This window comes from Papaver somniferum, chromosome 9, assembly GCF_003573695.1.
Source record: "Papaver somniferum cultivar HN1 chromosome 9, ASM357369v1, whole genome shotgun sequence".
Lineage (NCBI taxonomy): Eukaryota > Viridiplantae > Streptophyta > Magnoliopsida > Ranunculales > Papaveraceae > Papaver > Papaver somniferum.
The window spans coordinates 125,838,412-125,865,841 of NC_039366.1; the positions used below are offsets into that span (position 1 = coordinate 125,838,412).

The window sequence follows — 27,430 nt, forward strand, 5'->3', positions numbered from 1 at the left end:
CGAAAGAAGATTGATCTAACAGAACAAAAAATATCAAAAAAAAAGAACAGCACCACTATACTGATAGAGTGAATTGCTTTTGGTTTAGGGATCATCACACCATGGGCCATGCATGGTCCATGGCTACATGTAGCATACTCTTACTATACAATACTTGATTATACTTCATGAATTTTAATCAGTTTTTTATGTCATCTTACTGAATTTTATATGTTAAACGAGATATGATTTCATTCTTCACGAGCAAATAAAGAAATGTTTATATATATACACTGAGAAAGCACAAATATGTCTACAAGATCCTATTCCTATCAGTGGAGAGTGGAGACTTCTTTTTTGTGCATATGTGTAGCTTCCTCTAATAATTGGCAGTATGAAAGAACAGTAATAGGCCTGACCCTAATTCAGAACAAAATACATAAACTAATTTCTTCTTTTTTGGTAACAAAATACACTAAACTAAAGAAGAATTTCAACATATAACACTGAGAAAAGAAACCGGATTCTGACTTTGACCGAGCTTTTGGTTTTGAAAATTTTTAAACAATGGTAGTATACTATTAATTGTGCTTTAAGGTTATTCCATGCACCACAAAAACAAAGTAAAAATGGGCTAGCTCCAGAAATTATCTTAGTAAATGGAATATGGGTAAATCTAGGATTACCCGTTGAGTTTAGGGGAATAATGATATCATGACCCGGAAATCTAAGAGAATCAGAAACCGTGCGTATGAATTATGCAGTGATGACGAAATGAGGAGGGTTCTTCTTCTTCTCCTTTAGGTGAAGAATTCCATGGAAATATTTTTACAGTTTAAACCCCACCTGAGAAAAGGTTCATCTAATAACCTAGTAATAATACATCCTCCCTCTTCTTCTCTTTTTATGATGAACAACTCAAAACCTTTTGAGTAATTCGAGTATATTTCGTGATTTCAATTTTTAAGAAATAATGAAAGAAAATCAGAAAAAGATTTAGTGTTGTTTTTAGCCCTTTCATTGCCTTTGCAAACCAACACTAAAATAATTTTGTGCGAGTTACTGGTTTTTTTTATCAATGCATGCATGCAAGAACTGTATGTTATGTTGATAAACCAGTTTCTATACTAGCCAAGTAAAATGCGGATTGTTTTTGTTTGTTTGTTCTTTTTTTTACTGGATCACTGTGTGATTTCGAAACATGGTCCTGAGTTTAAAACGTGATACGGTGAATGAGATTGATCAGATTATATGAACAAGGCGTGGCTTTAGAATATTTTTGGGAGTTGGATCATATGGGTGCTGTGGCCTGTGGGGACTTGAGGAACCATGAAGGAATTTTTCCCGACAAACCATACATATATTCATCATCATCAATCACTCAGAATTGTTATCAGATTATTGTTTTTCTTTCTTTTCTAAATTTTGTCCCTGAGCATCTCCATTCACAACTTTGGTACTATACTACTACTAAATTTAAACAGATATATACAAAAAATTCTACCTGAATTCTCTTATTTTTCTTCTGATCGAAAATAATTCAGAGTCCCACACCCAACAAGCATCGATCCGAACTCTCTCCATCAAACTTTTCTTTTTCATGAACATTTCAGATTTCAAAAGCAATAATTTTACAGCCTAAAAGAACAAATCAGATAAATCTGAATGATGGAGATTGGAGGAGAATGAATATGACCTTACAGGTTCACAGTAACTAATCTAAATTTACATGATTGTTTTGGGGTGTAAAATCCTGAACCAGTGGAGCCCCGCGAATTCCCAAACATTCCCTATCCTATACTATCGTTGGATTTCTCAATTTTCCACGTGGCATTTATCTAGTGGTAAGAGTATCTGTAAAGAGAACTGAGTCCCACTAGTGAGGAGTTTATGGGAGCTGTAGTTATGACGAGGTGCTTGTATTGAGTTGTCAATTCTATGATGATGATAGCATTACATAATACCATCGGATTGCACACAACTTTCTCGTCCTAGTGTCTTTCAAGCGTGCTCTCTGTTTACTCTTTGGCATACAATGCAATGAAATCAAGCACATCAATAAGCTAATTATGCAGGGTTAAAAGATATTTAGAGGATGTTTTAATACCAGAAGCACAACTTAATCACAAAAATTAGAAGTAAAAATAATTTGTTTGGCAAAACGTTAATATTTTCATTTCTAGGAGTCATTCTCAAACTTTATCACAAATTGTATTCCAAACCTTATTTTTGATTTATTTATGTCTTCAATCTTAAAAATATATTTTAAGGTGTATCTGAACACCCTCTTAAATTTATACAACTTGCTCAGAAAGGGTTCACATGATTTTCTCGGGGTTCTTTTTTCCTGTAGGTTTAGCTGTGTTGTTCATATAATCGAGAAAAAGAAAACACGTAAACAAAACGAGGAGATGGTACAATAATTATGGGGGTGTCAAACACAAAACTGGCCGATACAGAGACATAGACAATAGATAAATACTTTGAGATCAAAACAAGGAAAAGAAGAAAGCGAATGGGGGTACGGTGAGATTTCTACATGGGAGGCGCATGACAAACATGTATAATTGTAGAGGGGTTAGATAGACAGAACTACTGCACTCATTCTGCGTAATGATACATGCATGCAGCAGCTGTAGTACTGTGTGTACTAACCCCAACAACAACCAAAATAGATGAAACGTTATTGTAATGGAAACTTGTCCAAGCCCGTTTCACCTTATTTGTACCCCCTAGAATTTTCTTGCCCCCCCTTAGTCAGATGTCTGGCTCCGCCAGATAGACCAACCATGATCTACATGTAATACTAGAATTGTTTGTTCTTAAGAAGCTTAGGTCCTTTTTGGTATAGTTTTCAAAAACAGTTTTCTGTTTTTAAAAACAGAGAAAACAGAAAACAGGAGAAAACGCGTTTGGTAAGGACATTTTCAGAAAATATTTTCTATCTGTTTTCTGTTTTTAAAAACAAAAAAATGAAAACAACAAATTATTGTTTTCTGTGTTTTCTCTTTTTTTCTTTTCTTTATTCTTTTCTTCTTTTCAGAACAAAGTAAGAGATGGGGAATGACTGCAAGTGAGTCATGGCTAATATCACTATCTCTTAGACGAATATTTACATTTGGTCCGATTTAGTTGGTTTTCCTTGTTTTCAAAAACAGTTTACCAAACAATTTTTAGAAAATGAAAACGAGGAAAAAAGGGTATGTTTTTAAAACAGTGGAAAACTATTTTTGAAAACTGTTTTTCAAAACTGTACCAAACAGGCCCTTAATGCTTTGATTAACACGCATCTTAAACGCGGGAGGGGATTAAGAAAATTAATGCTATAACGGTTCCCAATGCGACAAACCAGATGAGACGTTCTTGGCATTCGCAAACCCCAACCTTCCCTATACATACAGTTAGGTTGTTGTTACATTTTAAGTTTGAAAAGAAGTAGACCTAAGTAGAAATTTTAACCACCTAAAATACTCCTGGGTGTGGACTGTAGTGTGTGGATTGTGGGTAATAAGCTGTGTATTAAATTTTCATCAAGTTAGTAAAATACTTGTTAAGTACAGTACTTATGGTAGGTCCAGTGTATGAATACCCTCAAAACCCAACTTGGGATGTTTTAATTAGGGCTGAACATGGTTTCGGTTTTTCGCTGGAACCGGACTTAATCAGACCAATTAGGAAGAAACCAAACCGAACCATTTACTAATGGATTGGTTACGGTGTAGAAAGTGGAAAAGCGATAGTGTTGGTTTTGATTTGGTTTGATCTCTAAAACCGAACCAAAAACCATTGGAAAACCGATTAATTTTTATACTTAGTTTCTACCGTTGATTTACAAGTATTAGATTCTACCCATTGATTTAGAGGATAAATGAAAACCGTAAATCTAATATTTCATTATGATACTCTCCCTCTTTTTCTTTCTCCTTTTCTCAGTCGCCTCCCTTCTCCCCCCCCCCCCCCCCCCCCCCCCCAATTACAGCTGCTGCTACTCGACTTTTTTCTTCCTTTCTTCGACTTCCTTCTTTTTTAGTTTTCAATAACTAAATTAAGATATATTATATATCTTCTTTTAATCTCTAGATTTAGAGTAAGCTTTAACTATTCTTGATTTTTTTTTTGTCTGTAACTTTGTGTAAACCAATACTATCGGCAACTACGATTTTTTTATCTGTAAATTTGTGTATTTTTATTTTTTTTTGATTTGACATAATTATTGGTTAACCAAAAACCACTGGGACAAACCGAAACCAATTGGAACCATTTGGAAATCGAACCAATGGTTAATGGATTGGTTTGGTTTAGATTTTTAGAAACCAATAGTATTGGTTTCGGTTTTGGTTTGGCTAGAAATCGAACCAAAACCGACCATGAACATCCCTAATTTTAATGTTGTTTTTATATTTGTGTTAATCTAGACGAGGAGGATCATTTAAGTCAAAACATAGAAAACATAAAATATAACGGGCAAATCATTTGGCACGTCCGATTAAAATTAATACACGATGATGATCATGTATCATGAGTTATCATTTTTTATTCCGTCTCCAGAATCACCAATTCACAATAGGCATCATCATGCTCTCCGATCTCAAGGGACGGAGCCATCATGGCATAGAGAGTATTTTCCCTTAAAAGTATTTTGACAAACATCAACAACGGAAAAAAAAAAAAATCCACCAAAACATAAATTCACATCTCACGGATTAACTAATTCCAATTATATAGGAACCCATGTCACTAAAACTCCTATATTGCAAAATGCCTAACAGAGGTTAGTCAAATGAGATTTCAGATGACTTTTCTTAGAGAGTTTCCAAATCCATTGTTAGTCCATTGAGACTCTTGGTGAGTCTCTTAATGTCTCTTATTATTGGTTAGAGACTTTTTTTAAGTCATTTACATTCTCCCAAACTCCTTGTTATTGGATTAGGATTTCATAAGAGTCACTACAGCATCTCTGTTATTCGAATGGGAATTGAAAGTCATTGATTTATTGTTTTCAAAGATTTGGAGAGACTTTTTTTGGAAAATAGGCATAGTAGAAATCATTCCTAAAGAGGTGATATTTCTAGAAACTTGGAAACTTGGGGAATATTTGTTTTTGAGAGTAGGACCTTTTTTTTTTTTAAAGAAAACAAGTTTATTAATCATCATCAACAACAAATAATGGGTCATTTGCCGAGTAAACCAATGGCAAGATTGCATAGAAAATAAAATGAATGTGGGATGAGTGAAACAAATCACAAAGACTCTTTACGAGTATCAACTTTTTGTCTCTACAAATCACAAAGATTCTTTACGAGTATCAACTTTTTGTCTCTACAAGTCACAAAGAGTCTCTAATATACTCTCAGAGAATCACTAGAAATCTCTATATTTTTAGGGAATCTCCAGGAGTCACTCAAATAAAAAATCTATGAAAATCTATGTAAATCCCAATTGACTACCTCCCTGTAATTCTTTTGGGTGATCATAACAGTTTCTCCCCCCCCCCCCCCCCCCCCCCCCCCGAAAAAGACAAGCCTCAGTTACATTGATAATAACACTCCGTTTGTAAGACGGTTACATAGGTTACAAGACTGACCAGGATGTTTCCAATCATCACAAATATCTCAAATAGACAACAAGCATAATGAAGTCATTCAACAACACGATCACATCGCAAAATCCAAAATAGAATCCTAACCATTCCGTACAATTTTCTAAGTAGCATAACTAGTTTCAATGGCCCGGTTTGGGATGAATGTAGCACATCCAAACCATAAAACAAATTTGCAATCAACAGAGATGTTTGGATCCAAAGATCCAACCATTTCTCAAGGTTTTTTTCTGAAACATGGTAAAATATATGACATGGGTAAGAAAGGATCCATAGATCCACCCATTTGTCTCTTGTTTTTTCAAAGTAACAGTAACTGGGATAACCTGAATAGGTCATCATAGGACGGAATTGATTTTTGGACGCGGTTTGGGTCTTCATCAGAATTTGCAAACTGGAACTATTTGTTGTTGGTGTCTTCGTAACTTAGAAGTTTCTGCTGGTGTCTTTGGTGAATATGTTGTATTTGTTGTTGACTTTGGAAATCCTGAAATTGTTGCTCTTATTTCAAATTGGGAAATTGTAATGGAATATAACGCATAATACATATATTTCATCTTGATGGACCAGTAACACCTGTTTGTATAGGTTGTATTTCACCTTTTTCTTTTAATAAAAGCTAACCCTTTTTTATCTTAGGGAAAAAAAACAGTTTTACCAGGATGTTGAAATCTTTTCCTTCTATTTATGTTTTCTGATTATAAACGCACAAAAAAAACCTTCAAAAGGCTTTGTATTTTGGGAAAAATCCACAAATTTATCCTGAGAGAAAGGATTGGGTACCCATTTTTCTAGCATATGTCCAGTGATTGAGGGGCTTCCCAAACTACCATCTCCTTTCATGATAGATCTCAGGATATTTTGTTGTTAACACAGAATTGTTGAGCAAAAAAACTCCACTAGAACCGAAATTCCTCTAGATCTAATTTGTTCCGAAAGGAACATTCAGTTAACACTTGTATCGGATCTGATTAATCCTGATACTAATAGGTGGAACCAAGACTTAATCATTGCTTCTTTTCTTCATATAATTTCTCAATCTATTATGCATATTAAACTGTTTATGGATAGGAATGATACCTTAGAACAGGACAAACCTAGATGGAAACTCACTAGGAATGGCATTTTCACTGTTAGGACTTTATATGATAAACTTTCTTCCCAGTGGATTTCTTAAGTATGGGTCACTATATGATCGACGTTTATCCTGACTTTGGTGATAATCTTTTCAAGCGGGTTTCTAAAGTATGGGTCACTATATGATCGACGTTTGTCTTAACTTTGGTGATAATCTTTTCAAGCAGGCACAACGGCTCCAACAAATTTTTCTGGCGAACTTTTTATGTTTCGGCCGACAAAAATTATGATAAACCTTTTTGTGAAACACATGATTTTCAAAAAGGAATTATAATACTATGTTTTAAGGTTTCAAGCTCTCCGATAGATAAGTCGGTGTTACTGTTAGTAGTTACTAATATTGCTAGTCTCTCCCGTATGTAAGCTAAGGTAACTACTAGTGGTAACTAAAGATTATGGTATATGCGATTATATTAACCGGGATTTTGTTATTAGAGATTTGTCACTTGGTCCTGAAAATCATTTGCAGTCAATCATGTTATAATTAACTTGTGGTGTCATGTAATTTGAAGTTTGGTGTCACGTAATTTGAAGTTTGGTACCTTCTTTGAGGTTTATCTTCGATTTAATGGCGATTCTTGGTTATTGGGTTGGGTTTTAAGACCAATAATGATGCTCTCCAACGAGGAAATCTTCATTCTCTGGTAACGAAATCTTCATCATCAACTTATCTGACGACGGAATCTTCATCAGTGATTTCTTTGACGACGAAAACTTCATCACTAGTTAGGAGAGAGTTGAGCAAATCACTCCTATTCTAGGCCCTCTGTCTAAGATGTGGTCGAGCCACAAACATTTTGTATGTGGCCCATCTTTATTTTATAACACTATCTAATTTAAAAACCCGCATACTCCAAATCTCGTTAATTTCTTTACTTTTTGAGAATAAGTAAGAGAATAGCAATAAATAAAGATAAAACAGTTAGGTAATAAAACAAGTTTAGAAGAAAAAAAATCAACTTTATACGACGTGTCAGCACATGCAGATGGCCACATAGTTGAAGTATGCGGCCCTACCACATCGTAGTTGCACAATATTTTGGGAGCACATCTTTCTAAAAAAGAAACACAAACTAAATGGCTGGAATTTAATTCCAAGAAAAACCATTTTTCCTCGATTTAATCGGATCTTATTCATTCGGTAATTCTTGAATGTCTCTTGTCGGATTTATTGGTATTGTACTTTTGGGTAAAATGAAAAAGAATATGGCCATATAGTATGTGAGTTACTTCATGTATGAAGAAACTTGTTTGATGATATTCAGTAATGTGAACAAAGCTAAATTTCCACAAATTCATCAAAAAAGTGTTGCAAAAATAAGAAAGAGGAAGAAAAAAAAGAAAAGGAAGTATAATTACTTTTGCTTTTACTATCATTTATTTTTTTTACTTTACTAGAAAATGAGACGTTGGTGTTGAAGAAGAGAGAGACGAAAAGTAAGTAAGAAAAAAAAAAACACAAAATTAAAAGAAAAAGAAAGAGAGAGAAGAGAGTGAAAAAACAGGAACAACAAAAAAAGAAGAGAAATAGAAAGAAAACAAACTTAAAAGAAACAAAGAAAGAAAAAGCACCAAAAATTCTTAACTCCCCCAAAGAGAAATTGTCTTTCTTTCTTTCTTCCTCCTTGTTATTCTCTGCAACTCAAGATTGAGGGGTTTCTCTAGGGTTTTTGTTCTTCATTTCCTTGATCATCATCTCTGTAAGTGTTTCAATCAAACCCTAACCCCCCCTTTCCTTGAATTCCTTCTCATCGCTCAATCACTCACTAGAAATGTTTGCTCACTGATGGAATATGAACAAAACCATTAAAATTGGTAAGAAGAAGGTGCACATTGTACCATTAGCATCATCATCTTCATTAGCTGCATTAGCATTTTCAGTGTTATGCAAATGAATAATCTTGAACCACCAGCAGTTCCAGCATATAGATTATCAATATGTGATCGTCATCCAGATGAACCAGTAACAGGATTTTGTGCATCATGTTTAAGAGAAAGATTAGCTGGTTTAGATCCAGCAAATCAAAACCCTAACCCAAATAATAACCGTCTTAAAACTGCTACTACTTCTGCACTCAAAGCCATTTTCAGAGGTAACAATCAAAATCACAATAAACCTTCTTTTTATTCTAATGCTGGGGGTGGGGCTTCTTCTTCTTCTTCATTTTTTCCTGAGCTTAGGAAAAGTAAATCATTTTCTGGGGGTAGAGGGGAGAGATTTTCTGGTGTAATTATAGAACCTCAAAGGAAGTCCTGTGATGTTAGGGTTAGAAATACTCTTTCATCTCTTTTTCATCTCGACAGTAATTATAATAATCATGAACAAAAAGGGGCACAATCATCAGTAATTTCCAATAATGAGGTTCTGGGTTGTGACAATATTGATGTTGATTCAAGAAATTTAGGGGGATTTTCGGGTGGTGGTATCGAAGAGCCTGTATTTGAATCAAAGGAAGAAGAAGAGGAAGAAGAAGAAGAAGAGGAGGAGGAGGAAGAAGTAGAATCAGTACCAGTTGAAGAAGAGGAAGAAATTGAGGAGGAAATTAGGGGATTTTCGGAAAATGTTGTGGTTACAGCTCAAGCGGTTCCGATTGTGGTCGAAGAGAGAGTGGGTGAAATTGAAGAAGTAGTAGAAATAGAAGAAGAAAAAGAAGAGGAAGAAGTAGTAGTTGAAGATGAAATACTAGTAGAAGAAGTGAAGACAATGAAGGATCATATAAATCTCGAATCGCAGTGCAAGAAACCACCAAGTGGGAGAGATTTAAAGGAGATAGCAGGAAGTTTTTGGTTAGCAGCTTCAGTGTTTAGTAAGAAACTGCAGAAATGGAGGAAGAAGCAGAAGATGAAGAAGCGTGAAAATGGAAGAAATTCAGCTTCAATGCGAGTTGAGACTAGAGCTGGTAGGAGGTTTAGGGAGACTCAGTCAGAGATTGCTGATTATGGGTTTGGAAGGAGATCTTGTGATACTGATCCTAGGTTCTCACTTGATGCTGGTAGAATGTCACTTGATGCGGGTCGAATGTCTCTGGATGCTGGACGAATGTCGCTGGACGCTGGGAGGATGTCTCTAGATGCTGGTCGAATGTCGTTTGATGATCCTCGACACTCTTGGGATGAACCCAGAGCATCCTGGGATGGGTATCTCATGGGGAGAATGTTTCCAAGGATTCCGCCTATGGTTTCAGTTACTGAAGATGCTCCTGCACCTGTTCATCGCATAGATAATCAAATTCCTGTGGAAGAACCCTTCACTGACGACATTACAATGGCATATCCTGGTGGATCATTTCAGACGAAAGATTATTATGCGGATTCCTTGAAAAGAAAGAGTCTCGATCGTTCCAACTCTGTTAGAAAAATGGTTGCAGAGGTTGATGAAATGAAGTTTGTTTCGAATTCTAAGGTCTCTCCTGCTAATATTGATTATTTCAATGTAACCAAGTTGGACAGAGATTCGAGGGAATCTACTTCGAATTCTCTTAGAGACGATAGGTCTGAGAGCTTTGACTCGTCATTCAGAGACGTTGCTGGAGATCATCGAAAAGGGGCAAAGAAGTCTCGTCGGTGGAGCAAGGCTTGGAGCATTTGGGGGTTTATACATAGAAAAGGGGGTAACAAAGATGAAGAAGAGAGATACTGTAGAGGGAATGTGGTCGACCGCTCGTTTTCAGAATCTTGGCCTGAGCTGAGGAGGGATATAAATGAAGAAGCCAGAATGGGTTATAACAGGAATTCCTTCCGTAGTAATAGCAGCGTGAGCTGGAGGCATTCGTCATCTAACAATGGTGGTCTGTTTGGGAGTAGAAGGAAGAGTAGTGCCGAGACCAATGGGCATAGTAAAAAGCGAAAAGAAGAGTTCATGTTAGAACGAAATCGGAGTGCCAGATATTCTCCAAGCAATGTTGATAACGGACTCCTAAGGTTCTACTTAACTCCGTTGAGGGGAAGCAGGAGGAATGGCTCAGTGAAGAGCAAGCCAAATAATTCACATTCTATTGCGAAGAGTGTTCTTAGGCTGTACTGAGGAAGAACCTGGTTTCCGTTCTTACTTGTTTAGGAAATCTTCCAGCGTATTTATTTGTTGTTGTCGGTAAGATAAAAGTACATGATTTTTAGGGCCTATGTGATGTTGTTGCATCTTCATTAATTCTCCAAGTAATAATAACATCAGAATTTCCCTATATCCTTCTGTTATTCTGTTCATTCCACCTTTTGTTCTTGGTGTTCTTCCTAGAGTTATATTTTTTTCCTGGTTGAACTGTCTGCTGATTAGATTTTATGTAGTGGTTAGTGATTTTATCTGCTGGTTGAACTATCTGCTGGATAAGCTTGCCGCGGAGAATTATGCAAATTAGTCAACTCTTGTAACTTTTGCACTTCAGTACATTTTGATACCTCTATACAAACCATGCCTAAATCAAACACTTGGTGTCCAGATTCTAAAATGTACAGCTAAAGCTGTGATTTACAGGAACTGAAATGATCAAATAATGTCGGTAACCCAGGTGCTGCTTGTGGTTATAACTGACATTTTGTGTATGGTTTCTCTTGACTAGTTCTCTGTAGAGTACAATGTTCAGAATTTGGATTTGCAGTTACTATCTGTACATTGAGATTCTAGCGAGTCCTTACTTTTCTATATTTTCTAAAGGTCTCCAGTCCACTGATGTGCCTTGAGGAATCTCTGGCGCAGACTCAGCTCTGGTATGTTCGGGTTTAACATAATCACCCATTTGCTCTTCTGATGTTTTTTAGATATTCACAGTGAACCTAATAGCAGAATCATTAGCGGCTATCTGAAACATTCAGCCGGAAGATGCAGATTCTTTTCTGGATGTAAATCTATAGTTCCCTAATAGCTTCAGGGTAACCGACAATTTAAGGATTTACTGCTCCTGGAGAAAGTGTAGTTCAGTAAAAGTTCAAGAGAATTGGCAAATAGAAGTTGGGACAATCACCGATTGGCGGTCATGTTGCAACGCTTCCAGTGTTTCCTAACAGAGCTAGAGATGTGGCTTCTATCCTCTTGAGTTAAGCAATTTCAATAAGAAATTGCTAAAGTTCAATGATAAACCTAGTTTAGTTTCTATATTTTGTAACAATTGAAATGTACCTGTCAACAGATTGATGGTCCAAAATTTCTTCTCAAAACAACCAAAAGATTGTTACCATGATGCATAGACCCAAACAATTACCATTCTTAGTTTCTATTTGAATGAATGCAGAGAACCAAATCCCGAACAGGTTTAGGTACTACCCAGTCCCCGGAAAAGTTCTTCAGACCACCACTCTGAACCCAAAAACATCTCAAGCCTATAAAATGCAATTTTGCCAGTCTAACAGCATCATGATACATGATGGAATACAAGGGCATGCAATATCAGCAATGTTCAATTTCAAATCCAAAGTTGCATACCAAGGAGTACTAGTTTAAATACAAGTACCAAATACAAAAGGTCATGAATAAAATTCCTCAGGGAACACATTTCTTCGAGGTCTCACTACCCAATACTCAGAATTTTAATAAACCTATTGCAATGGCCAATGGGGTTTTCCTAAATTATTCTTGATATAAGAATTAAGAACAACATTGCAAACAGACCATCAAAAACAAACTTGCCAAAAATTACTTGAAATCCCTGAACATATTTGATAATCACAAACATCAAAATTTAGCAAAAACTAATCATGGTAAGTTACATGCATACAGTAAGGCCATCAAAATAAATTCACTGGAATTCAAAAATTGTTACCATTGATACATGGACCTAAACAATTACCAATTCTTAGTTTCTATTCGCACGAATCCAGCGAACCAAAATCGCAACTCAGGTTTAGGTTCTACCCAGTCCCCGGATAAAGTTCCTTGGACCAAAACTCTGACACCAGAAAACATCTCATGCCTACAAAGTGCAATTTTGCCAATCTAACAGCCTTGTGATATACATCATGCAAGAATGGGAATGCATATCAAACTCATCACCAATATTCAATTTAGAATCCAAAAACTGCAAGGTTACTGAATTTCTAGTCTACTAGTTAAAACGCAAAAAACAAATACAAAGGATCATGAATAGACTAATAAACAAATCAAAATTTCAGAAACCTATTGCAATGGGGTCTTCCTGAACTGCTGATGATGGTAAGAACCAAGTAGAACACTGTAGACCATCAAAACTAAACTTGCCAAAAATTACTTGAAACCCCTAAAGCTAGAATATCTGACAAACATCAAAATTAGCAAAAATTGACCACCCGCATACAGTAGGGGCCATCAAAACAAATTCATTTCAAAAACAAATTTAACGAAGTAGAAAATCAAGACCTGTAGGCTTCAGAGATACACTAAGTCGGTGAAATTTCAGATGCCAAAATTTCTGTTCCTTGGATCACATATGAGACATGACAGTAAAAGGGATCAAAATAATGCAGAAGCTCATTCTGAAAGCAACAAAAGAAATGATTCATTTTCTTCATTGGAAACATAGTTGGACCCAGGTACAAAGTTATGAATATCATAAAGCTAAGACGTATTACTGTGTATATCTGTCTTGGACTCTTCATTTCAGCCTCCATTGCTCGACGAAAGGCGTAACCCATAGTAATGTGAATTCTCTATGATGCAGATGAGTCTCTAGGTAACATCTTCTCAACTCACAGTTGGCGATCCACGGCAAAGATTTGCCATTCAACAGCATTAGTAATACCTGGAAATTCAGGAATCCTACCAAGAACACAACGCGAAAATGCATAAAGAAACGCAAGCACAATGACAATAAATGTAACATCATGACTCACTTTCAACAACTGAAACTTCAACCCAATCTCTTCAGCAAACGGGTCGGCATTCACCAATATTGTCCTGGCTAAAGATGGAACAACCAACATAAAATCCATCACCATTGCTTGCAATGAATTAAACCTAACAAACCTGCTAAAATTTCTATCTCTCACAATACCAATATATAAAGTAAGAAATGCAAATAAACCAACACTTGGTATTGATTTGTAGAAACTCAACAATGGCACAATTGGATCAAATGCTAATTCCAATAACGGGTATTTCGCGAATAGATACGTCCCGTAATTCAATCCGTTCAAAAACGGGATTAAGTAAACAAGTGCTGAAACTAATCTATCTCTCGCAGGAATTGTTCCCGATGAAGATGGTGATGATGATGAAGATGGTGATGATGCCATACATATTGTTTCCTTTTTCTTCTTGTTAAGCTTTTTGAGGGGATTGAAAGAAAGAGATTGAGGTTTTTGTTGCAGAGTGATTAGGGAATTAGGGTTGGAAATGGAAGAAGAAGCCCTAGGCGTTATTTTTGATGATGATCTCAGGTTGAGATGAGGTGATGAATTCGAGGAGAAGGGTTTTCTAAAGGGTTGACGGTAGTTATGAGGAGAAGGTTTGATCGAGGGAAGACGAAGCAGATTAATCGACGAAGAAGTCATTTCTCTCTGCTTCCTTCTTTTTTTTTCTCTCGGTTTGTATCAGTTTCTCGTCTTGCCCTAATTTTCTCCGTCGGTTTTTAATAAGTAGTGCTTGTAAAATGGCCGAGGGGAAGAACCTGGCGACTAGTGATTACCTTAAGTCGCGCATTCTAGAAATCTCCCAAATTTCCCAAACTCTAGTGTCACGCGTGCCTGTGCAGTTTGGTCTAGATATTTATTTATTTTTATTTTTTTGAAAAGAAAAGGTTATATTAAAGAGGAAAATATTTACAAGACCAAACACAGGTCACTCACATACATTTAGGGCTGCACATGGTTCGGTTTTTATCGGTTTTTGGCAAAACCTAAACCGAAACCAATGTACTCGGTTTTTCAATAATTAAAACCAATGAAACCGTATAGCCTATTCGGTTTATTTGGTTTAACTCGGTTTTGTTAAAAACCAGACGGTTTTTGGTTAACCGAATGATTTATAAACAATAATGTGTCAGTGCTTTAACTCGAATAATCCTCCTAAGAGTCCTAACCATTCATTAACTACAATTCATCAGTGTGAAAAGATTCATTCTGCTATGAGAAATTGAAAAATAATAGAGGTTCGTAGTATCGAGCTAAGAAAAACCCCAAACATATTTTAATTACATATTAATTGAAAAAAACTAGTGCAGTTGCTGGCTCCCAAGCTACCTCTCCTCCTTCCACGGGAACTCCTGCGAATGATTAAACAAACAGAGATGAGCCTACAAATGGTGGATTCACAAATCATTTTCAACATTCCCAAGCAATAACAACAATAACAAATAACAACATTCCCAAGCAAAATAAACAAGATCAGCAGCACATGGTCGACATATTTCCAACCATTTTCAGTCGATAAATTAAGTCTTTCGCAGCAAGGACTGATCACTTCTCTGCACTCTTTTAATTGATCTACCAAACCCAACCATACTCAGAGTACATAATACGGCCTACCCAGAATCAAAACTTCCAACCTAGTTGAACTACCAGGTGTAAATCATTTTCATTGGCATAATGGGGATTTCGCAGGGAAACAATGTCAAGAGTCTACTACCTAGTCAAAGCTATGAATAATCAATTAACAGCTACTGATTAGTCAAACTGAGGTAACTAACAACTATAACCTGATGCTAACCAACATTTATAGGCAAGTATTTCTCAACTTAATATAAAAAATCAAAGACATATCTATTCACAATACCTTAGGGCACTACGAAGTTCAGAGGATATAAAGTTTAAGGTTCATTAAAAGGAATATGCATATGGAAAACAAGTCAGTACACAAGCCCAACATAAAGTGGTGTTTTGGATGATCATACTGTTGTGTGTCATAGTGCTACTAGAAAAACTTACCGCTAACCCATTAAATCATTTATAATCAACTTCACGATAACAAAGTTGAATCTTCTTCTTCTTCATCATCTATGTCAATGCGGATGAACTTAGAAGTTGCAAGAGAACCTAAAAATTCTGCAAGAAATTACATCAATAAGTGACAAACAATGAGTAGAGAAAATAACAAATCAGAATTTTACAAAAGTAAGTAGAGAAAATACCTGAAACATCTTCGGCATCATCAGTTCCTAAGGCGTTTGGATCAAGATCAACCGGTGTCCGTAACCAGCTTTGCGTGCAAATCAACGCCTCAACTGTCTTAGGCAGCAGTGAACTTCGATATGAATCAATAACTCGCCTTCCAGTACTAAAGGCAGATTCCGAGGCAACAGAAGAGACTGGTATGTCTAGTATATCGCTCGCCATGTGTGATAATACAGGATACCTTGTATTATTAGTCCTCCACCAACCTAAAATTTCAAACTGAACACCGGTAGGGCTAATTCTCGGTTCATGTTTCTCCTCTAAATATAACTCCAACTCAGTTTTCCCCTCAACATTGTCATCCTCCTGATGTAATATTAAGATTGCGGTAAATACGGATTCGTTGCTCGGACTTGAATAGACTTAAAAACAAAAATATATACAAAATTGTCACAGGATCAAGAGATACTAGGACTCAGGATTTCACCAATTCTTATACTCATGCGATTCATGTATTTATTCTAAACAGTTATAGCTTCTAAACATCGACTCTTTATTTGCCAAAATAGATTTTAAAAATATTAAGTGTAAATATTAAGCATGGTCTATCAAAAGGATTAGTCCCAAGCATAAACCATCAAATGAAATCACAAATAATTAAGAAAAATCATAATTCAATTCATAATAATGCAAATAGTCATAAAAGAATTAAATAAAAATTATTCATGCATAAAGAATGGTTTCTTCCATCATCCCAGTATTGGGGTTTAGCTATTCATATCAATCACACACTCAACATATTAATTCAAAGCTCAAAGTGTGATTAAAAGAGTCAAAAGTTATAAAATAGTAGTTCTGAGACTCACAAAACACGTCCAGAAAAGAACGACAACAAAAAACTGCAGCGAACTGTGACACCTCTCTTTTGTTGTTGAGCTGCTGAAAATAAGACTGTTCTGGAGCTGCTGAAAAAAAGACTGTCCTGGAGAGTCTGTTCTTCGTGTTCTTGAAGCTTTTTAATGGCAGCAGCAGCAGCAGGTGAACATTGCTGTTTTTCCTTCTTCTTCGCTCCTCCTGGCTCTGGCTCGACCCCAAACTCTTCATCCCCTTTCTATGACGTGAACCCACTCTTATATATCCCTCAAATCCCCCAAAAATCTCTGCTAACAGCGACCATTCTTTTTATTCTTCTCCGCATGTAGTTGAGAGAAAATCTCTCCTGTGACTCTCTACGCGTGCTGTTAGCTATGAAATAGCAACCAAACTATTCTTAGGACTTGAACAGGACCAAATACATGTATATCCAGCGTGAAAGTCTCCCAAAAATTTCTCACCAAAATATTTGAACGTGAACAGCAACATACGTGTCCTGTTTGGACTTTGATTTCTTCTCCCGGTCATTCCAGCCACTTATGGCCCTTAAAATCACCCCTGTTAGCTTCCTATAAGTCCATAGAGTAAGCCCAAACATTTCCAGCCCTTTAATCGCACTATAGCTCCTTCAAAAATTCCGATCAAAAACTGCCAGTTAACAAATTCACTTTCCCGCCAAAACTTCATTTGAAATGTGAAGAAGAGATGCCCCCTATCCATCTCCGGTGTCCCTTTAACAACTGCCTGGAAATGGGTCACCCCTTAGTAATTAGGTTACCCCTTATCCAAAATTGAGGGTCTGTATAGTGAGTTTTCTGGGACATTTTCCGCACTTTTTCGGGGTTCCTCCGAGGTATTTCTGAGGTGCTTCCGGTACTCTATCAACGGAGGTCCAAACGCCGCATTTTCAGCCAATTTCGCCGCAAAACCTTATTCTTCTAAAAACACCTACAAATAAATAAAATACCATAATAAGTACAAAAATGGGTACTAAAAATATATACAATTGGGTTATATTAGACACATAAATGCGTCTATCACCTCCTCATCTTCTCTTGCTCTCTCTGTTATAAGACTAGCATACGCGGAATCTTCATCATCAGTAACCCCAGAAGATTGAGTAACATTATTAAAATCACTTGTGGCACTAGACATGTTTTCATCATTTGCATAGAGACACTTGTACTCTTCGAAAAGTTCTTGAAAATCAGTTCTCACATAAGTCGATAAGTGTTTACGTAATGACGGACCCGTGATATCTAAAGTATCAAGAATAAAATTTAAACCTTTCATTTTCTCATGTGGATCAAGTAAAACAGCAATGAACATGAGAGTGTTCATTTTCTCATATCCTCCCCAATACTTATTAAACTTGTCTAGCATTTTAGTGCCCATACCAGAGAGAAATGGATCTGAACTTTTTACCCATGTGTTCATTGTTCTATGAATGACACTTACGTTAAACAAGAACTCATGTGAAGTAACACGAGTACAGTAAGAAAACTTGACAGTCAAATCATAGAATACCTTTAAATTTTTTCCAAATGATCTTGCATTGGCCCAATCTTCTATATATGGAGCATGTATAGGAGGCGGAGGAGGGGCCTTCTTCTTGCCTTTGTTATGAGCAGGAGTACAAGCTTCTTCCATGTCAACATCGTCACTAGCACCGGTAGAAGTAGAAAATACAGGAGGGATGGATCTTTCGTTGAAACAAAACTTCTTTTTGAAAGCCTTATCTTCCCGTGCTAGCCTTTCAAAAGCTTTCTGATATCTACAAGCAGCTTCCAACATCATGTAAGTGGAATTCCATCTTGTATCCACATCTACAACTAAACCTTTTCTGCAATATATCTTTTCTTGTTTAGCACAATCCATAAACTTACTCAACCTAGCAGGAGAACTCATCACATGCTTCACCACTGCCCTTACTCTCTTAATAGCCATGTGATACTCTCCCAAGCCAGCATTCACAACAAATGCAAGCACATGAGCAGAACATCTAACTTGCATAAACTTAATATTCAGTACACCATTTGAACTAATCACTTTCTCCTTTAAATGACCATCCTCCCTTAGATAATCAATAGCTAAATCATTAGCACTAACATTGTCAAGCGTAATAGTAAAAACCCCAGGAAGTTCCCAATCTAACAAACATTCCTCTAACATCTTCCCAATTACCTCACCTGAATGACCTAAAATTTGGAAAAAGTTGATTACCAGTTTGTGCAGCTTCCAATCTTTATCAATAAAATGCGCAGTTATAACCATATAGCTTTTATTTTGGGCATTTGAGGTCCATGTGTCAGTGGTGAGACAAACTCTCACATTGTTTTCCTTGAAGTAGTTCTTCATCTTCTCTTTTTCAGCTTCGTACAAATTTAATACACCCCGCGAAATGGTCATACGAGAAGGGATCTTGAATCTGGATTCAAGTACCCTACAAAGTTCCTTGAACCCTTCTCCTTCAACCACTCTAAACGGCTGCTCATCTAAAATCACAAATAAAATCACTGCCTTTGTACATGCATCTTGATTAAAAGTTACCGCAACCAATTTTCCTTCTTCTCCTAGCCTAGCCGGTTGAAAATCATGAGTTTGCTGTCCTTTTTCCTCCTTGGTCTTCTGCTTACATATCTTCAAATGATTATTCATACCACCTGTCCCATACTTCGTACCCTGAGCTGCAATCTTTGTCTTACAGTGGCGACATTTTGCATATTTCGAAGGCTTGGGGTCCATATCAAAGTGGTTCCACACATCATAACGTTTCTTTCCCTTTGGTTCTGTCACTTCTGTGTCATCTTCAGTTGCATCTTCAGGGGTTTTACGCTTATTGCTATGTGTTTCTGTCACTTTTATGCCAGCTTCAGTTGCATCTCCATCTGCACTAGCATCTCCAGCAACACAAGCATCTTTAGCAGCACTTGCACCTCTAGCTGAATTTGCACCTCCATCTGAACTTGCATTAGGTGGAGGTCGAGGTGGACACTTATTAGAAGAAACAGAGGCAGTAGGTGTTGAACTGGATCCTCGCATTGTCAAAAGGCAAGTCTACAATGTGATAAACCATACATTTATGTTAATCGTAATTTATGTCAAAAAGCAAGTCTGCATTTAGCATTTGTTCTAGCAATTTAATCGTAATTTATAAATAGAAAGGGAAACAAAACAACTCAGTTAAACAATGTCAATGTACAACCACTCTAAACGTCATACTAGCAATTCTCTGCTATACTCCATTCGTTCAATCGAAATTTGCGAAAAAGAGATGTGTATTCTTTCAGGTGTAGCCACAGTACATGCAATTGAGTCTGTACATGAATGAAATGTGATTTGACCACTCCACAATCACTACAACACTTTAGAAGAAGTGATATCTAATTCAGTCTCTCGAAAAGAGATAATTTTGTTGATTTAGGAAGCCATAAAAAATTCTAAAATGTAAGGTTTGTGAACATCTAAAATGTAATTTTGTTGATTTAAGAATCATTAAGCATCAAATAGAGAGAAAAATAGGTACATTTCCAACTTTTGTCCAAAGGCTTGAGCTCAAACCACACTACATAAAAGGGTTTCAATCAAGTGCATACAAATATCAACTATAGAAAAAAAAAGTATCAACTATAGCAAAAATCCAGGTCAAGTGCATACAAATATCAACTACAGCAAAAACAAGTATCCAATTCACAAACAAAGCATCAAAACAGACGGGAACGAGAAGTACATTTCGTAATCCGTCCTTGTGCTCAAATCTACACCTAAGCTTACAACTCCACCACTAACAAATTCAATCTGAATTAACTTGTAAAATTTATTAAAAATTAAGCAAAAGCCAATGTGTAAATCAACCTAAATGACCTTAATTTGAAATCCCCAATATTTTTCAATTTTACAAACCCTAATATCATAATTAAAATCATAATATCAAAACCGTTTCAAATGATACACACAAATACACAATCGCAATACCTTTATCAAAATCAGTTCAAATGATACACACAATACCTTTTTCAATTTTCGGTCTCTTCTACAGTTCTACTCCAACTTCGTTCGACTGATTAGTGATTAGGACTTTGATAGGTTTGTAACATTTGTTACTTATCAAACTAGAAGAAGAGGAAGAAGAAGAAGTAAAACAAGAAGGTGATGGTGGTAGTTTTAGGCTTCACCGCTTCAGTACTCAGCTTCGTTTCACAGGCCTTTCTGGTTTCAGGGAAGAAGAACGAAAGAAAAAAAGAGAAGATTTTGGGAAGACTAGAGGAGAGTAATTTATTAGGGTTAAATATCCCCATCTACGGCCTAAAATCATTTAATCCTATGTTCACTATTAATCGGTTAACCAATTGGTTTTTGGTTCGGTTTTGAGATAAAACCTAAACCGAAACCAATGCTATCGGTTTTCTGAAACTGTCAACCATTAATAAACCATAGGAATATGGTTTCGGTTCGGTTCGGTTTAAAATGTTCGGTTTCGGTTTCGGTTTTCGGTTCTGGTTCGGTTTTGTGCAGCCCTACATACATTACATGTGAATGTGAATGACAGAATCCCAATGAAAAAGAACTTGGTTAACACTATAACCTGTAAACACCTCATTCTCAAAACACCATAAAATGATTGTGTTTATAATGACCAAAATTAACTCATCAACAGGCTTATGTCTCCCACCAAATACTCTTGAGCTTCTCTCGTTCCAAAGATGCCACAGAATGCATAGTTAGCCAACCACCAAATTTTCCTGTTTTTACCTTGTAGATTATTCATCCTACGAACTTCAAAGTGATCCTTTTACCTTGTAGATTATTCATCCTACGAACTTCAAAGTGATCCATAACAGTAGCAGAGAAAGTCCAAGACACTTTGAAAGCCTTAACAAAGTAGTTCCAAACCTGAGTAGCAAAAGAACAATGCAAAAATATGTGGTCTGCAGTTTCCTCCACCTGATGACTAAAAACACATAACTTGCTTTGCACATCAACCCCTCTGTGACTCAACACTGTTAATGTTGGTAGTGAATTATGAAATTTAGCTCATAGCATAAAGCTAACTTTAGCAGGAATATCCTTCTTCCGTAGAAATTTCTCAAAACTACAAACTGACCTATCCTCCAACTGCATATTATATCAATGTTGCACTGAAAATTCTCCCTCCATAGCTAGCTCATCTGCCTCTTCTGAAAAGTCTGGAACAGGTCCCAACTCATTGGAAAGACTATCCCACTCTAGTTGCTCATGTGCTATCCCACTCTAGCTGCTCCGGTGCTATAGTTTGGTTTAGATATTTATCTATCACTTCCTCCTCCATCGCTATATTTATTATTATCAAGCATCGATCTTGATGGTTTGAACCCGTAATTTTCAAACAAACTACCATTTCAAGGAGTTTGGAATGTTGGATGTTGTCTAGGAATCACTGTAGTGTCTGACCAAAAAATAATAATCAAACATCTATCGGTTGTTTGACATCTCCACCCATATGTTTAAAGGCATTCTGGACCGGAGTTATCTGACTTAACTTTAGTATGAGATTATTCTTTTTTTTAATAAAGTTTATCAGGGGATTTAAAACAGTAAAAACACTGAAACAAAATCTTCTGAAAGTAGGCAGTATATCAGATCTTTTTCATTGTTGTAGATCACATTATAATTGCCCAAATGTGGGATGCAATAATGAATAACTAACTCAAATCATCTAAAGCAAAGCTAAATAGGATCGAGTTCATAGAAGGTTGGGCAAATATTTTCAAGGCTCATAAACAGAGTATGGAATCTCTGACCCATTTTCCATCAACCCAATCCTGATGGTGCCTCGACTGAAAATGATCATACTAAACTCTTCTGACCTTTACTTGAAGAACACACTTTGAGTCACGAAGCGCTTTGGATATCACACTGCACCACTAACCATCCAATATTTCAGCATCAACTTCTTGGAGCAAGCTGTAACTTTTGGCCTTTAGACATGAGGAATAGGACTGATACGCTTGACCTCTGTTTCTTTTTAGAGGAGCTTTGTCTCATTTTCTGTCTTCAAGTTTAGGTACCCAAAGATAATTGCCATGAAAACATAGGTCATCCCGAGTTTAAAAGCTCCAAAGGGCATGCAGTGGAGAGCTTAATTGAAAAACATAAAAAGATGAAGGGCAGTATAATAAGAGTTATGCAGTCAATAAGGATTGCTCGATTGTCCAAGAACCTAGTTTCCAGTAAAAGAAACCTAAATACATATTCAATATTAAAGCATAATCTTGTCTTCGAAAAACAATGTAAACTGGAAGAGTAAAATTAGCTTCCTAGCGTGAATTGGGTTAGTATTATGGCATATAACATGAATATGTTTTCCAACGCTGTGAACATTTGTACAGTTAACCAAGTTCAGTTAGGAGCAGTGTTTTCTGCGATATGTAGATATGAGCACGAAAGATGCAATATCACTTCCTCAACTTCATAAACTGCAATAGACACAAATTACCATTTACATCTACGACCAAACTAATTTAATAATTTACAACAAATATTGTATCTTGATAAATGAATTCTTGAGGTTTTTTACCCAACTGCTTCTTCGAGAAGACAGACGAAATAGGTTGTTATCCTCCCTAGTATTGCTATCACAACATGTGGACTTCTGAATCTGTGTGCATATCTTATATCTTCTATGTACATGACATAGTTGTCCATCACTTTTTTCACGTGTTGATGACCCGTTAAAACGACGTAAAAACTTCGGTAAAAGCCAATGACGACTTAAATCCTATTTAGGGGTTCTAAAATTACCCGTAACGATGTCCATGAAGAAATTGAGTTTGTTTTCAACTCGTCAGGATTTTTAGTTTTATATTTAATGAAGACTGAAGAAATGGCTTTTTTTCTTTCTAGATAACCACATATTGTTGTAAATTTGATGAACTTGTCTTGTATCCATATTCCCCTCACTCCTGTCCTACCAAACACAATAATAAAATACAATTAAAAAAATATCCAAATTTGGTTACTAGGAGAATTACATGCTAACTTTGTGACTATTTTTCTGAGCATTTACTCCCCTTGTAGGAAGTTATTGTCTATGTTGGTGACTTCTTTGACATGTATCACGTTGTACTTCCTTGCTTCTTCTTAATCTCCTTTATTTTTATAGGGTGGATGGTGTTGAGAATCTGAAACTTTGGTGCAATATCGATGGTATTGTGTGTATCCGATAAATAAATTTCTTCAAAAATATTACCACATAGGGTGACTTTGTGTTGATTACGCTGAAGCTAATGTTAATAACTATTAATTCAGCTGCTACTTTTATTTCTACGTCTCATACTGGTATTATTTCGTTCTGTTGAGTATGTAACTAACCATAATTTTTTTTGAAGGTATCATAAAATAATAGATCTTATTCCCAAAGTGATGGCCAATAGATCATATTGGTCAAAAGCGTTGATGAGTCTCAAGTTTGAGAATTGCACCGACTTTATCATTCATTTCGCGGGTTCTTCTTTAGTATTATTCCGCTCATTCGCTTTTTCCTTCATACTACGTGATAAGTTGACAATCGTTTTTGTGTATTTGGCGGAGTTTGTCTCTACGCATAATATCATGTTGACTACTTTGTTAGAACACTGCTCGGTGGAACCAACCACGCGTTGGTATGTCAAGTTTGGTTGTCAAGTTTAGTTCTAAAACTCGAGTCGCTTGAGTATATTATTAAATTCAACTTCGTTAGGTTATATTAGAAACATATATATGTTGAGGCTGAAAATGAGAGGGTACCAAGTACACCACCAACTTTTCATTCGGCAACCTGTATGGACAAAACCTAATACAATTGCAAGTAGATTTAAATAAAGATCCTTAAACAATATGTATATAGATTTTTTCTCTTACCTCTTCCACAATCAATATTTATACAACAAAGTCCGTAAACCTAATTGTGTAGAAGAATTTTTGGACAATCTCACAAATCAATATTCAGGATCGATGTATTCGTATCCAAATAAAGAGCATCCAAATTCTGCCAAGTGTGAAACTTGTTATCTATGTTTTAAGATACGAATTCTACAATAACAAGTCTCGTAATTGATCACAATTAATAAAGACTTAAACTACCTAGATTAAATACGTACTACTTGTGTTATTCCTATTATAAAGATAAAACAATATAATGTAGAAAAAAGAAACACACAAGACACCGTAAGTTTTGTTAATGAGGAAAATAAAAAAAACTTCGGGACCTCGTCCAGCTTTAAACATCAATACTGTATTAAGCCGCTATAGATACTAGCCTACTATCAGACTTCGGACTGGATTATAGTTGAGAACGTATTAACCCTCCAAGTAATTCAGCTGCAGTTGTGCTCCTTACGTCTCTTGAACCTCGCAAGGTTCTCCACAATTGATTCACTTAGTTGACGTCCTTTTACATCCTAAGAGTTGCTTCAACCTCAGTGAAGACTTTTGATACCAATATTCTTCGTAACAAATCATGTGAGAAGTTTTTTTTGAAATCACAGAAGAATATACATTACGAGAGACTTCAATATTAATCTTTTTCCTTTTTGAGGAATAAGTTAAATCAGACTTCTTGGGTTTATTTGGATAGGATATTACCGGTTGATTTTTTGACATTAAAGACCGATCTTCATCTTCTAGCCTTTTGACAAAATCTGAGACTGTCTTGATCTCAAGATCATATGAGATTTTTAAGGCATTATATTTGTCTGAAGCTGAGATTCTTAATAGATCAGTCCTCTTTTGTTGATCAATGCTTCTACTAAGTTTCTCTTCTAAGGATTGAATTTTCAAAGAAGATGTATTCTTGAGAGAGACAAGTTCAGCTTTCAAAGAGGCAAGATCAAGAACAAGTTGTTCATTTTTCAACTTGCATACAACTTATATTTTCTAGAAGCTTTCCTTCTCTTTCTAGTGCAAGATTAAGTTCAGTTGCACATGAGAGAATTGTTCACTTAATTCTTTTAGATGTGATGTTTCTATATTCATGTAATCAATGTCTTCTCTATCGTCATGAAGAGATTTTTCAGAGTCTGAATCGTTGATTGTGAATACAGGGCTTAACTTAACCTCTTCTTGAGAATATTCAAACATATTTTTAGAAGGGAAAGTATAACTTGAAGAAGAAGCCCCTTTTAAAAATTTACTAAAATTAAATCCGTAGAGTGATTTGCCAAATTCTTGTGATACGTTAACTAAGTCCTTTTTAGGTCTTACCTTACCTTTCTTTAGACTCATGTCTTATAGGTTGGATTGCACCAAACACAGATTGTTAGATATTTTCGTGTTTGCCTGCTCTGATACCAATTGAAAAAACGGGGGTACCCAAATACACCATAATCTTTTTGTTTCAACTTATAAGTCTGATACCAAGTGTGATCGTCTATGGACAAAGTCAAGACAACATAACAACTTGATATTCACTTGACAATAGTTACAGTGCAAGATCGATTGACTATAGGATCCAAGTATAGTGATTAGGATTAACGTACACGTGTATTTAGTTTTAATTATAATCGACAATCATAATTTTGGAAATAAAAGTAAATAACAAACACACAAAATTTGTTAACGAGGAAATCGCAAATGCAGAAAAACCCCGGGACCTAGTCCAGTTTTTAATACTCTCGGAATTAAGCCGCTACACAAAGTACAATGCCAACTTTGTATAGTTGAGACCAAGTAAACTACCCCTAGTTACTTAGTTATTTCAGTATCCCTGCGTCTACGACCTACCGATCACGCACGTGAATCCCAAGACAGAAAATCAATCTTGAGTTGTTTTACCGATGTAAAGTCTTAAGCACTCAACTCCTTTTGATCGTTTTCCAAACAGTAGAGGAACAAAGATGGTTGGTATCTACTCAAATAATCTTTTAGAAAAAAAATCATTGAGTTATGGCAAAGGCTCTTCCGTTTAATCTAATAAACTCCTTTGTCGGGTAAGATCAATCTGAATCAGTGACTTAGATTCAGATTCGCAACTATCAGATTCAGATATTGAAGAATACCGCCAAATGATAGTTGCCGATTTAAATGACCTTATGATCAAATCTATCAAGATATAAACCGGATCTAAGTCGGATCCCATACGATCAAGATGTGTGTACAAATCACGAGATACGAAAACCAATAAGAAAAAATCATCTTGTCTTCAAATCTTCAATTGCCTTCTTATGTACCTACACAACACAAATCCACTTATGATCGATCCCACACAAAATGAAGTCCGTTAACAATGGATGATCACAAGTTGTCTTTAGATCTAAAAACAGTTCTAAAGATCCCGTTAATACTTTGATCTAGTTTAAGTGACCCATATGTCAAAAGAGAAGGCTCTCAAGAATAATCAAACTAGGTGCAATTAAAGTTTCAACAATCGTTAATCAATTAAACTAATAATCGAAAACTAAAATAACAATGCAATTATCTAGTTTCCCACCGACGGTACTAGTAGAGATTCTTGATCCCACCAGAAACTACACAAGTGAAGTTTGCCTGGCTCTTAAGATGGTTCGCAAGAAATGCAAACTCAACTATTTATAGACCAAGGTTGTTTGGAAAACAAGGAAATTCCAAAACCGGAAATATTCTCAAGATATGCAATAAATACTTAATTTCGGTTTTCCTATTTCCAACTAATATCCAACCTATAATTCTGAAATCTCTCATTAAAAAATATATAATATTAGTTTAGCACTTAACTAATACTAGTACAACCGTTTCCACGGTGGAAGGGCCGACCGAAGAACTTGACGAAATAACACCACTACGTGATATTGCACGGATTCAGATTTGTAAAGGATTTTTTTTTTAAAAGAGATG

General features: G+C 35.9%; 2 protein-coding genes across 2 annotated transcripts; one reads left to right on the forward strand and one right to left on the reverse strand.

Annotated features, from left to right (window-relative positions):
* Nucleotides 1-8,212: 8,212 nt before the first annotated feature.
* On the forward strand, nucleotides 8,213-10,905 carry LOC113313375 (UPF0503 protein At3g09070, chloroplastic-like). Its single transcript, XM_026562132.1, has one exon. It carries the CDS (start codon nucleotides 8,601-8,603, stop codon nucleotides 10,737-10,739), a length of 2,139 nt encoding a protein of 712 aa, XP_026417917.1. The 5' UTR covers nucleotides 8,213-8,600; the 3' UTR covers nucleotides 10,740-10,905.
* A 2,464-nt stretch (nucleotides 10,906-13,369) lies between these two features.
* Nucleotides 13,370-14,173, reverse strand: LOC113312553 (protein TIC 20-II, chloroplastic-like). The gene has a single exon (XM_026561296.1). It carries the CDS (start codon nucleotides 14,171-14,173, stop codon nucleotides 13,370-13,372), a length of 804 nt encoding a protein of 267 aa, XP_026417081.1.
* Nucleotides 14,174-27,430: the final 13,257 nt, after the last annotated feature.